Raw genomic sequence first — 12291 nt, forward strand, 5'->3', positions numbered from 1 at the left:
CCCGAGGTATTTTCCGTGCATCCAGCTATTACAGATGTTACAGGAATAGCTCTTAGCACAGAGGATGTGTGGAAACGTCTGGATCAGATTTGCGGGCGCTCGCCGTAAAACTCTGTCATTAACCTTCGCGCAAGTGATAATGACAAACTGTGTTATGCGAAAATTTGACACTCTGTTGTGAGTGCACAGTGCGTGGCGCTCTGTGACCTCTGCTGTCAGCAGCTGGACGGCCAGGTCAGCAGCAAAAAAAGCGCAATAAAAATGATACCCGGGCCACCAAGTTTCCGCCGGAAGGGTATAAAAGCGAGTCTGCAGGCACGCCGCTGTTAGAGCAGCAGCAGTGCTCACCATGGGAAGAGTCCGACACAGCCCGCCCCCGCTCTGGCTGGGGGCTGCCGTCGCAACCTGCCTGGTGAGTGAGTCCACATCCTCCGCTCACTTCCACGTCCACCGCGTCATTCTTACCGGGATTAGACAGTAGATAATACAGACCACGCGTGACGTCATTATGTTGAAACCGACATCTCGATCAGCTGACGAGAGCGGCTGTATCCCGTTGCACGCAACTTCTGGAACACTGTTCAGTTCAAGTGAACATAGCTACAGTAGTTTCAGCAAAGGTTTCTGTATTGCAGTGGCGAAATCTCGCGTAGCGTTTGGTCACATATGTGACGGAAAGTAATATTCCGTTCTGCAGGTGAAGTTGTTTGGGATTAGTGAATTTACACGCTCAAGCTAAGGACTGGTAGAGTTACCAAACGGGTGCGAATGGTCTTCTATTTGCCACTACTTATTTTTAATATGAATCGAATGATAAATATGATCGCGTTAAAAAAGAAACTTCTGTAGTTTGAGAGGTAGTACAATCGAACAAAACAATGAAAAAAGTTCCATAAAATTTCGGCCATGCAGCCGCATAAATTCGACATCTTCTTCTAATATTTCGGCTGTATACCGTCCAGGCATCTTCAGAGTGAGCTCACTCTGTACAATATTCAGCTAAAATGTTGGAAGAAGAAGTCGAATATATGCGGCTGCAGGCCAGAAATTTTATGGAACAGTCTTTGCGCCACCAAAATATGAAAATGGACAACGAAAAAAGTTCAGTAAACATTGCGTCTAAAACACATATCTTGGGTTATGTGCGCTTGTTGAAAAGGACATGTGTTTCAAGGCAGTAAAAATCAGCAAGTGCCAATAGCTCGTAAGATATGCATTTTAGGGCCATGTATACTGGACATTTTTGTTTTGTTTCAGTGCACACTGTCATCTCTGAAAATATTGTTGTTGTTGTGGTCTTCAGTCCAGAGACTGGTTTGATGCAGCTCTCCATGCTAATCTATCCTGTGCAAGCTGCTTCATCTCCCAGTACCTACAGAAACCTACATCCTTCTGAATCTGCTTAGTGTATTCATCTCTTGGTCTCCCTCTACGATTTTTACCCTCCACGCTGCCCTCCAATACTAAATTGGTGATCCCTTGATGCCTCAGAACATGTCCTATCAACCGACCTCGTCTTCTAGTCAATTTGTGCCACAAATTTCTCTTCTACCCAGTTCTATTCAGTACCTCCTCATTACTTATGCAATCTACCCATGTGGTCTTCAGCATTCTTCTGTAGCATCACATTTCGAAACCTTCTATTCTCTTCTTGTCTAAACTATTTATCGTCCATGTTTCACTTCCGTACATGGATACACTGGATAGAAATACTTTCAGAAACGACTTCCTGACACTTAACTCTATACGCGAAGTTAACAAATTTCTTTTCTTCAGTAACGATTTCCTTGCCATTGCATTTACAGTTTATATCCTCTCTACTTCGACTATCATCAGTTATTTTGATCCCCAAATAACAAAACTCATCTTCTACTGTAAAAGTCTCATTTCCTAATCTTAATTCCCTCAGCATCACCCTATTTAATTCGACTACATTCTATTATCCTCGTTTTGCTTTTGTTGATGTTCATCTTAAACCCTCCTTTCAAGACACTGTCCATTCCGTTCAACTGCTCTTCCAGGTCCTTTGCTGTCTCTGACAGAATTACGATGTAATCGGCAAACCTCAAAGTTTTTATTTCTTGTCCACGAGTTATAATTCCTACTCCGAATTTTTCTTTTGTTTCCTCTGATAATATAGAATACTTTTTTGCAATATCCTATTTACAGGGTGATTCAACTGCCCCTAGCTATAAGTTTTATGCAACCTGCAACGCTTTCAAAGACCATGTGTGAGATTTTCATGTTCTCTCGCTTGCTATATGCAAACTGTTGGTCCTGCAGAAAAAACTAAACTGGACGTTTTTGTAGGAACTTTAATGTGGATAAATTTTGGGGTGTAGTACATTTTCGCTGGAGGCCGTAGCTACCGAATTATTCAATAAAAGCCAACAAAAATGACTTTCAAAAGTATTTTTATTGAGTGACTCAAACGCTGTGTCCTGCAGCAATAACCAGTCCCAGTACAAAATTTAAGTACATAAAATTTCCTACAAAAAGGTCCTGTTCATTCTTTCTGTACGACAAAAAGTTTGCGCATACCAAGTGAGAGAATATGAAAATGGGGAACGTCGTTTGTGAAGGCGTTGCAAGTTGCATAAAACCCACGGGTAGGGGCAACTGATTCACCCTGTATAAAGGGCCTCCCTCCTAAGAGTCGTCAGGATCATCTTTTCTGGTGTTTCAGCAGATACCTGCAGTTCAATTTTGGAATGTGCAGGTGGAGTCACCTCAAACAGATATTGCTAATCACGTCTTTCATGTGACACCCAATGCCAACTCGAAGTGTTAGTTTGTTATTCACTGCAAACAAAATGAATTTTTTAAACAGAATTTTATGTACCCTTTCACTGTGGCGGACCGGAATTATGCTAGCGAGATATTCGTTTTACCGATATGTATTTACAGGGACAGTAAAACACAAATAATAACCAGTGCTCTAGCAGTGACCGAGCACCGCCATTGCCGGCCCTGACTGTTATCGCTATGCACCAGCGTCACTTGAAAAAAACTCGATTAATGATATATAAACCTTGCACCTCACATCCAAAGCTTGATGGATGACAGAAATTTTGAGACGAGAGGACGTTAATATCAAACTCAATACTCATTTTCTAATACAGCATGCTTCTTATATTAACATTGTTTCGCTGTCTGTACTGGACTCAGTGAAACGCATAGAACATAATCACTTATTTTTGTGAAAACCGGGCATTATGGAACAGAGACGTATCTCATTTCTTATAAAAGCATAATAAAATATTTCACATGTATTGTTGAGGAGTTGTCAAAGACTAAATACTTTCTGTCAAACCTATGTTTTCTTTTTTACTCCTGTGGTAGCAGCGAACTAATTGACTCACTTTGATACAAATACAGGAATTCAGCGAAGAACTGTAATTCTGTTGCTTGCAACATAAAAATCTTTCACACAGGGTTCAAAATGTTTCTTATCGTTACACACGGACAAACGTAAAGATGATAACTATCGTACTAATACTGGAAATTTTGGACAAGTTGCGTTAATTGTACTACTACATGAGTGATACTAATACAAGACATTCAACAAATGAGGAAAATCGTAAACGTCAGCTCTACTTCGCACAGTACGTGATGTTAGAAACTCGCTTTTTTGCTCTCCGTCACACGACTCAAAGGCTGATTTCAAACCTCAACATGGCAGAGACAGGGAGGAGCGCAGTCTGCGTTGCCGGGTCTGCTTCATACAGCAGGTGCTGGTGCTACGGAAAGGGGGCCTCCCGTAACAAATAAAACTTGTTGTCATCACTACTTATAATATGCTACATAGCCAATGATTTTAATGACAATAATAATAAATATATAATATGATTTAATATAATACTAATCTGTTTACATCAGCGCTTTACCGAGCGAGGTGGCGCAGTGGTTAGCACACTGGACTCGCATTCGGGAGGACGACGGTTCAATCCCGCGTCCGGCCGTCCTGATTTTGGTTTTCCGTGATTTCCCTAAATCGCTCCAGGCAAATGCCGGGATGATTCCTTTGAAAGGGCACGGCCGACTTCCTTCCCTAATCCGATGAGACCGATAACCTCGCTGTTTGGTCTCTTCCCCCAAACAACCTAACCTAAACGCTAAACATCAGCGCTTGGTTTGAAAGTTACCTGAAAGATAAAGTTCATTAATTTAAAAAATTAAAAACTAACGAAACCCCAGTCATAAGTAAAACTGAGAACAGATATTTGACATGCTACATCGTTGGCGAATTTCAGATTTTTACGTGATTTTTATAACAGTTGGAGATATTAAACCTATTTACTATTCTCCGCGGAGAGCAGAACTCTGCGATGACTTCCTGAAGACATTACTTGTAACAAAAATGTCGTAACCTGGACCCTAGGATATGGCGTCCCAGGCTTTTCAGTTGGTAGATCTCTGTGCAGTACGATCCTTCGTAATGACAGAGCCAGCTTTCGTGTTTGTTCTTGCAGATTTCGGGCCATTTCCCTTTAATTTATCGGAAACATATGTGATGGTGGTTATAATTCCATGTTCATGGGTGCTGATAATGTCGTGGATTCACCCCAGTTCCAAGAACTCCTGAAAATAGACGTTGAATGTGGATATTGCATCACAGACACAGTCTGTTCAGTATTGTCATTAACCCGCCCAAAGATGTAACCATGAAAGAGCAGCGCTTATTAGACGGAAGGGTTCCAGCAGCCGATCAGTTCCAGTCATTCCGCCAGGAAGGAGGTACACGGCTCGTGTTGTCTGTAGTTCAACAATGCCTAGACGGTCAATACCGCGGTTCGATCGCGTCCGCATTGTTACTTTCTGCCAGGAAGGGCTCTCAACAAAAGAAGTGTCCAGGCGTCTCGGAGTGAACCAAAGCCATGTTGTTCGGACCTGGAGGAGATACAGAGAGGCAGGAACTGTCAATGACATGCCTCGCTCAGGCCGCCCAAGGGCTACTACAGCAGTGGATGACCGCTACCTACGGATTATGGCTCGGAGCCAGCAAAGCTATCATGTTGAATAATGCTTTTCGTGCAGCCACAGGACGTCGTGTTACCACTCAAACTGTGCGCAGTAGGCTGCATGATGCGCAACTTCACTCCCTACGTCCATGGCGAGGTCCATCTTTGGAAACACGACACCATGCAGTGCGGTACAGATGGGCCCAGCAACATGCCGAATCGACCGTTCAGGATTGGCATCACGTTCTCTTCACCAATGAGTGTCGCATATGCCTTCAACCAGACAATCGTCGAAGACAACCTGGTCAGGCTGAACGTCTTAGGCGCACTGTCCAGCGAGTGCAGCAAGGTGGAGGTTCCCTGCTGTTTTGGGGTGGCATTATGTAGGGCCGACGTACGCCGTAACGGCTTTACGACACGTGAATGCCAACCTCCGACCGATAGTGCAACAATCCCGGCAGCATATTGGTGAGGCATTCGTCTTCATGGACGACAATTCGCGCCCCCATCGTGCATATCTTGTGAATGATTCCCTTCAGGAAAACGACATCGCTCTACTAGAGAGGACAGCATGTTTGACACACACAGTGGTTACGGTTACTACAGGCCACACCACAAGTTGGGAAACGGGGCCAAATTTCTAGTAGTTTACTGTCGAGTTGATATTCTCACACACAGATGTTTTATTCATATCTTACAGAAACTAGCAATACGGCAATAAACAGCCTTTTAAACACGCCGCTAACGGCAATCAAATCATTTATAGCAATACAACAATTTAAAAAAAATTTCTTTTTAAAAAAATGGAAGTGACAGTACGGCAATCAACAACCTTTCCAAAACACGCCGCTAACGGCAATCAAGTAATTTACAGCAATGCAGCAGTTTAAAAATTTCTTTTAAAAACGGCAATCAAGCTATTTATAGCAATACAACAGTTTAAAATTAAAAAAAAAGCAGAAGCTAACAGTACGGCAGTAACAGCCTTTCAAAACACGCCGCTAACGGCAATCAAGTACTTTGTAGCAATACAACAGTTTAAAAATTTTAAAGAACATTAGTAAACAGGCTACTACAGTAAATACAGAACTTTGTTAATAAAGTTCGGTGAGGTAGTGAAGCTACCCACACCGCCATTAAAAAAAAAAATCAAAGGCCTCAGCAAACACACGATTAATGGCAATAAAGGAATGGAGGAATTTAAAAGGTTTTTAAACAAAAGTGTCCTGGAATATCATTAGAACATAACAGATATGACGGACCCGTGTAAGGCGGCCACAAATCACCCACTCAGGGATGCTCAGGCTAGGCAGAATACTGACCAACTTAAATACGCCCGTAAACACAATTGCCACTCTCAGGCTGGTCACTGCACCGACTTTTAGCCAGCGAAAACTTGTAATAAGGTGGCTTAACTTGCTGACAGAATTAGAGCTAACCTCGTGCAAGGAAACATTACACCACACAGTCCTGAATGAGCGACCACACGATCAACCAACAAGAAGCATGAATTTACTCATAACACACGACATAATAGCGAAACAACTTCAATTACACTGGTGCCAGGGACAGGAAACCCGATCGCCGGAGGCCACAAGGCAGAAGAGACACTGGTTACGCAAACTTATTACTTAATGATCAAACCTTCCACTAACTTAACTTGCAATTATGCTCGAACAGGCAGTACACGACCTCCGATGGTAAGGATCCACACATCCGACCGCGCACGCGTCGCCAGTGTACCCAACACGCCACGGTCACGCGACAACACGCTCTGTCACCAGAGTTCACGTCTTCTCTGCAACGTTGACGGGTAGTGACCGCTCCTTCATGTTAGGTGTCTCCTTTTAAACTCCAGTGTTGAAACGGAGGACTTAAAGAAGCTTGTTAACGTCCCACCAAGGTGAAATGAACAGCAACTACTCGTGGGGCGATTCTGTATACAACCAACCCGCGGGGAGCTCTTCCGTCAACTCGACCGCTCGTTCCACACAACCGACATACATCACATGGCGACTCGGTACAACCGACCACGGCTAGTCCGCGCTGGCGAGCCACACTGCCCTCCCGTGTCCACCACACTCTCTCAGCGCACTCCGCCCCTACTTCCGCGCCACCACACAAGGTTACAATCGGTCAAAGACCTCACATCCTCCACAGCAGTTTCCCGGAAGCAAACGCAGATATCGATAGCAGAGGGAAAAGACAACCAAGCAGCCACTTAATGACAGACAACATATCAAACAAACATGTCATGGGAAGAAGAAAACCAATGCAATCTAAATACAAGGTGTAGCACGAGTCGATACACGGCTCAACCTCCTCCCCTCAAACTAGAACCTGGGGGGTGATATCGCGAAATAAACTAACTAGCAGCTTATAAAAGGCACAAGACAATGACCACGAAAGGCCGCAAGCGATACACTCGGTCGGACCCACCCCTGCAGAGGAAACATGCCCTCAGGCTACCTCGACATCCCTGCCCCGGGACGGCACCGACCTAAGACCGACAAGACGACCAACTCACAGCCATTGCTAAGCCAGCAACGAAAAATAGCGAGATACCATTTCGGGCTTCAACCATGCAGAGGAAGCATGCCACTGGCAATCCGACATCTCTACACAGTAGAAGGCACCGAGCTAAGCCTCACAAGATGAGCAAGGTTGAAGGGACTATTCGAAGCTGACAACCAATGAGCTAACAGAGGTTAAAGACCAGAGGGTAATGCTCGGAACCTAACGGACGCGGTTGATCAACACAAAACCAATTGTGTGTCGAGTTATCTGAGCCACTTAATTCAACTGACCCTAAGTCACGTACCCGATTACCGAGGTGAGCTAACTGCGCCCGCACCCTGTCTAATTGCCTGCCACTAGGCTGAGCATCCTCTAAGAAGGATATAGTATCTCTGAGACGATCAACCGCCTCACCCAAGAATTTTGCTGACGCCTTACCCTCACCAATCACTTCCGGCGTGATGACCACCGGAGACGAAAGTGCAGACCGTAAACGCGCTGCCAGCTCCGACACACTTCCTCCCGTGGGCTGCTGGCGGTTAGCCAATTCATACAACAAATGTTCCCTCTTCAACAAGTTTATTCCAGGACACTTTCGCGGTTCCATAATTACTAGGACGCTGAAACATAACAAACAAATCAGCTTTTGCGCCACACAAAGATTTCAGACAGTGAAACAATTTCTCGAACTCAACAGTAAGCAACTGACCAAGAGACCGTAACCACGCACTGCTACCAAAGCTGACACACACAGTGGTTACAGTTACTACAAGCCACACCACAAGTTGGGAAATACAAGGTGTAGCATGAGTCGATACACGGCTCAATGTTCTACAGACATGAACCCTATCGATCATGTCTGGGATAGACTGAAAAGGGCTGTTTATGGACGACGTGGCCCACTAACCACTCTGAGGGATCTACGCCGAACCGCCGTAGAGGAGTGGGACAGTGTGGACCAACAGTGCCTTGATGAACTTGTAGATAGTACGCCACAACAAACACAGGCATGCATCAATAAAAGAGGAAGTGCTATTGGGTATTAGAGGTACCAGTGCGTACAGCAATGTGGAGCACCAAATCTGAAGGTCTCGCTGTATGGTGGTACAACAAGTAATGCGTGGTTTTCGTGAGCAATAAAATGGGCGGAAATGACGTTTATATTGATCTCGATTCCAATTTTCTGTACAGGTTCCGGAACTCTCGCAACCAAGGTGACGTAAATTTTTTTTTGGTGTGTATATGTTAGTGAAACGTTCTTAGCAAATAGGAAAGTTGTATTTATGGATTATCGGCTTATGATTTGGATACTGCTACAGAACCGATTATAACAATAAATGAGGCTCAAGATCAGACAGGGGCGAAGAGGAGATGGACAAGGGATGAGAGGAAATATACACAGAAAGTGGAAAGGTGGGACGAGCTAGAGAGTGGATGAACTGAGAAAGTGGGCAGGAGATGATGAACGAGAAAGTGGTGTGAGAGGCGCAGGAGGGGATGGAGAGAGGAGGAGAAGATGGGCAGAGAAGAGGGGAGGTGATGGACAGAGGGAGAGAGCTAGGAGGAGATAGGGAGGAGAAGATGGACAAAGGGTGGAGGAGGTGATGGGTTGAGAGAGGGAGAAAGGCAGGAGGGGATGGAGAGGGATAAGAGGAGGGACAGAGATGGGGTAGAAGGTGATGAACGGAGAGATGGGGAGAGAGATGTCCCGGGCAACAGTAGGTGGACAAAGAAAGAGGGTGGAGGTGATTGAGGGGGGGAGGGAGGAGGGTGGAGAGTGGCAGGAGGAGATGGAGAGAGAGGGGGGGGAGAGAAGATGGTCAGAGAAGATGGACAGGAGAAGGAAGAGACATATATCCAATTTCCATACGTATTAGAAACGTGTGCGTTTGTCATTTTTCTTTCTGTTCATTGTAACCAGACCCAGCCACAGCAATGCGTGGCTGGGAACAGCTAGTTCTCTACAAAAATCTGAGTTTTCGACGTACATCGTCAGGGAAGCAAGGGTGACTATCGAAGTGATGGAATCACACATAAAAGACTGTGATAAACTGCATAAGAATATGTCACGAATTACACATTGCGATAGAAACAAAAACACCGCGGACGAAATATGATTGTTTCCAGTGTAATCTCTGGTCACAGTGGTCGCTACCACATCCTCACACATGCTCATAAATCAAAGATAATTGCAAAACTGGCGCTAAAAGCATTAGCACATAGGGAACATACACGACGCAGATCTGTAAGTCCACTGTGTTGGTGATAAGTTGAGAAAACCGTCCCGAAACACATGTGCTACAAAACGCCTCTGTTTCCTGCGCATGTACCCCGACATCAATATGCGATATGATCACCATGCACACGTACACAGGCCGCACAACGGGTTGGCATACTCTGGATCAGGTGGTCGAGCAGCTGCTGGGGTATAGCCTCCCATTCTTGCACCAGTGCCTGTCGGAGCTCCTGAAGTGTCGTAGGGGTTTGAAGACGTGCAACGATAAGTCGACCGAGAGCATCCCAGACGTGCTCGATGAGGTTTAGGTTTGGAGAACAGGCAGGCCACTCCGTTCGCCTGATATCTTCTGTTTCAAGGTACTCCTCCACGATGGCAGCTCGGTGGAGCCGTGCGTTATCATTCATCAGGAGGAAGATGGGACCCACTCCACCCCTGAAAAGGCGGAAATAGTGGTGCAAAATGACGTCCCGATACACCTGACCTGTTACAGTTCTACTGTCAAAGACATGCAGGGGTGTACATGCACCGGTCATAAGCCCACCCCACACCGTCAAACCACAACCTCCATGCAGGTCTCTTTGAAGGACGTTAAGGGATTGGTATCTGGTTCTTGATTTACGCCAGATGAAAACCCGGCGAGAATCACTCTCTAGACTGTACCTGGACTCGTCCGTGAACATAACCTGTGACCACTGGTCCAGTGACCATGTACTGTGTTCATGACACCAGGCTTTACGGGCTCTCCAGTGACCAGGGGTCAGTGGAATGCACCTTGCAGGTCTCCGGGCGAATAACCCATGTCTGTTCAGTCGTCTGTGTCTGGAGACAACTGTTCCAGTGACTGCAGTAAGGTCCCGAGCAAGGCTACCTGCATACTCCGTGGCCTTCTGCGGGCACTGATGCTGAGATATCGGTGTTCTTGTGGTACTGTACACTGTGGACGTTCAGTGCTGTAGCGCATGGACACGTTTCCTGTCTGCTGGAATGGTTGCCAAAATCTTGAGATCACACTTTGTGTCACACGGAGGGTCTCTGCTACGACCTACTGTTTCTGACCAGCCTCCAGTCGCCGTCGTATTCTACCCCTCATAACGTCATCGATACGTGTTCTTTGAGCTATTTTCAACACACAGTCACCATTAGCACATCTGAAAACGTCTGCACACTTACTTGCTCCACCGTACTCTGAGATGCACCAACACACCTCTGCGTATGTGGACTGCTGCCAGCGCCACCGTGCGACGACCGCAGGTCAAATGCACCGCATGGTCATACCTCGAGGTGGTTTAAACCCACAAACCGCCCGCCAGAGCGTTGTTTCACCATCCATCAGCACTATCCTTACTTTATGAACATGAGTGTAGTTCATCTGCCACTACCTTTACATGGGTTTCCCAAATCCGGTTTTCGTAAACCGATTTTGGAATACCGCTTCTGGTTGTCACTTAAACTCTCCAAAATCTACTCTGGAACTTCTTCAATCTATATTTGCTCACATGAAAACGCTGTACCGTTTGCAACGCGTTACAGGTGTCAGGTTTATACTCGCCTTTAAAAATTTCGACTTATCTTGTCGGAGTGAACTTTTATGCAGCGTAGGACAAGAACAAGAATTAGAAACAGATTCAGCGAGAAGTGTTCACTACCTCTCCAACCCCTTGCCCCCCCCCCCCCCCCCAATAAGTCACTGAAGAGAAACAGTCACCGTACTGACTGAACAGACCACGTGTGTGTAAAACCGATTATCGGAAAACCGATATTTGACGGGGCTGGCAAAATCGGTTTAGATTTTCGTATGTAAACTGGTTACGACAGTAGATGCCGACATCAGGTTTTCGTCTTTCACAAGTGGCATCGCATTTAAAGGTGATGTGTGTGTGATTCAGACACTTCTTTCACATTTCGGAGGTTTTATGAGGAAGAAATTGCTGGATATTGTTTGAAGCTCGGATTTTTGTAGAGAATTAACTCTTTGGTGTAACGTTTTCAATGCAATGGACAGCTTTTAATGGTAACTTCTCTGGCATTTTCAAATGCATGCATGGCATAACACAAGCAGGGAGTTCCCACTGTAGTGGGGATGCCTCTACGGCCTCATGCCTGACTGAAAACGCCAAAGAAGCGACCATTAACGGCCATCCACTTAAGTGGATAGTAGGCGCCACAGGGTTAAAACAACTAGTGCACCGAGAACATTTCATATAACACATCCGTTACTGAAAGACTCCGTAGTTATGTATTACTTGTTGTTTGCCGGCCGAAGTGGCCGTGCGGTTAAAGGCGCTGCAGTCTGGAACCGCAAGACCGCTACGGTCGCAGGTTCGAATCCTGCCTCGGGCATGGATGTTTGTGATGTCCTTAGGTTAGTTAGGTTTAACTAGTTCTAAGTTCTAGGGGACTAATGACCTCAGCAGTTGAGTCCCATAGTGCTCAGAGCCATTTGAACCATTTTTTGAACTTGTTGTTTCAGGTGACCGTGGGATTGGGATTGGCTGTACCCCAGGGTGCAGGTGAGTTGAGTAGCATCCAATAACGCAGTACGTGAGTGTACCTTATTATAATACTGTTCGGAGA

The 12291-nt window shown here is 45.6% G+C and overlaps 1 protein-coding gene across 5 annotated transcripts in view; it reads left to right on the forward strand.

Annotated features, from left to right (window-relative positions):
* The first annotated feature begins 309 nt into the window (after positions 1-309).
* LOC126251640 (basic salivary proline-rich protein 3-like) overlaps positions 310-12291 on the forward strand; it is a 101830-nt gene continuing 89848 nt past the window's right edge. For 4 of the 5 annotated variants that reach the window (XM_049952189.1, XM_049952190.1, XM_049952191.1 and 1 more), the window contains exons 1-2: positions 310-412; positions 12188-12227. In XM_049952189.1, the coding sequence (XP_049808146.1) occupies positions 350-412; positions 12188-12227 (103 nt within the window). In that variant the 5' untranslated portion in view covers positions 310-349. The remainder of the gene's footprint in view (positions 413-12187; positions 12228-12291) is intronic. The other variant, XM_049952192.1, reaches the window with a different exon arrangement.

This window comes from Schistocerca nitens, chromosome 4 (assembly GCF_023898315.1).
Source record: "Schistocerca nitens isolate TAMUIC-IGC-003100 chromosome 4, iqSchNite1.1, whole genome shotgun sequence".
NCBI classification, from domain to species: Eukaryota; Metazoa; Arthropoda; class Insecta; order Orthoptera; family Acrididae; genus Schistocerca; species Schistocerca nitens.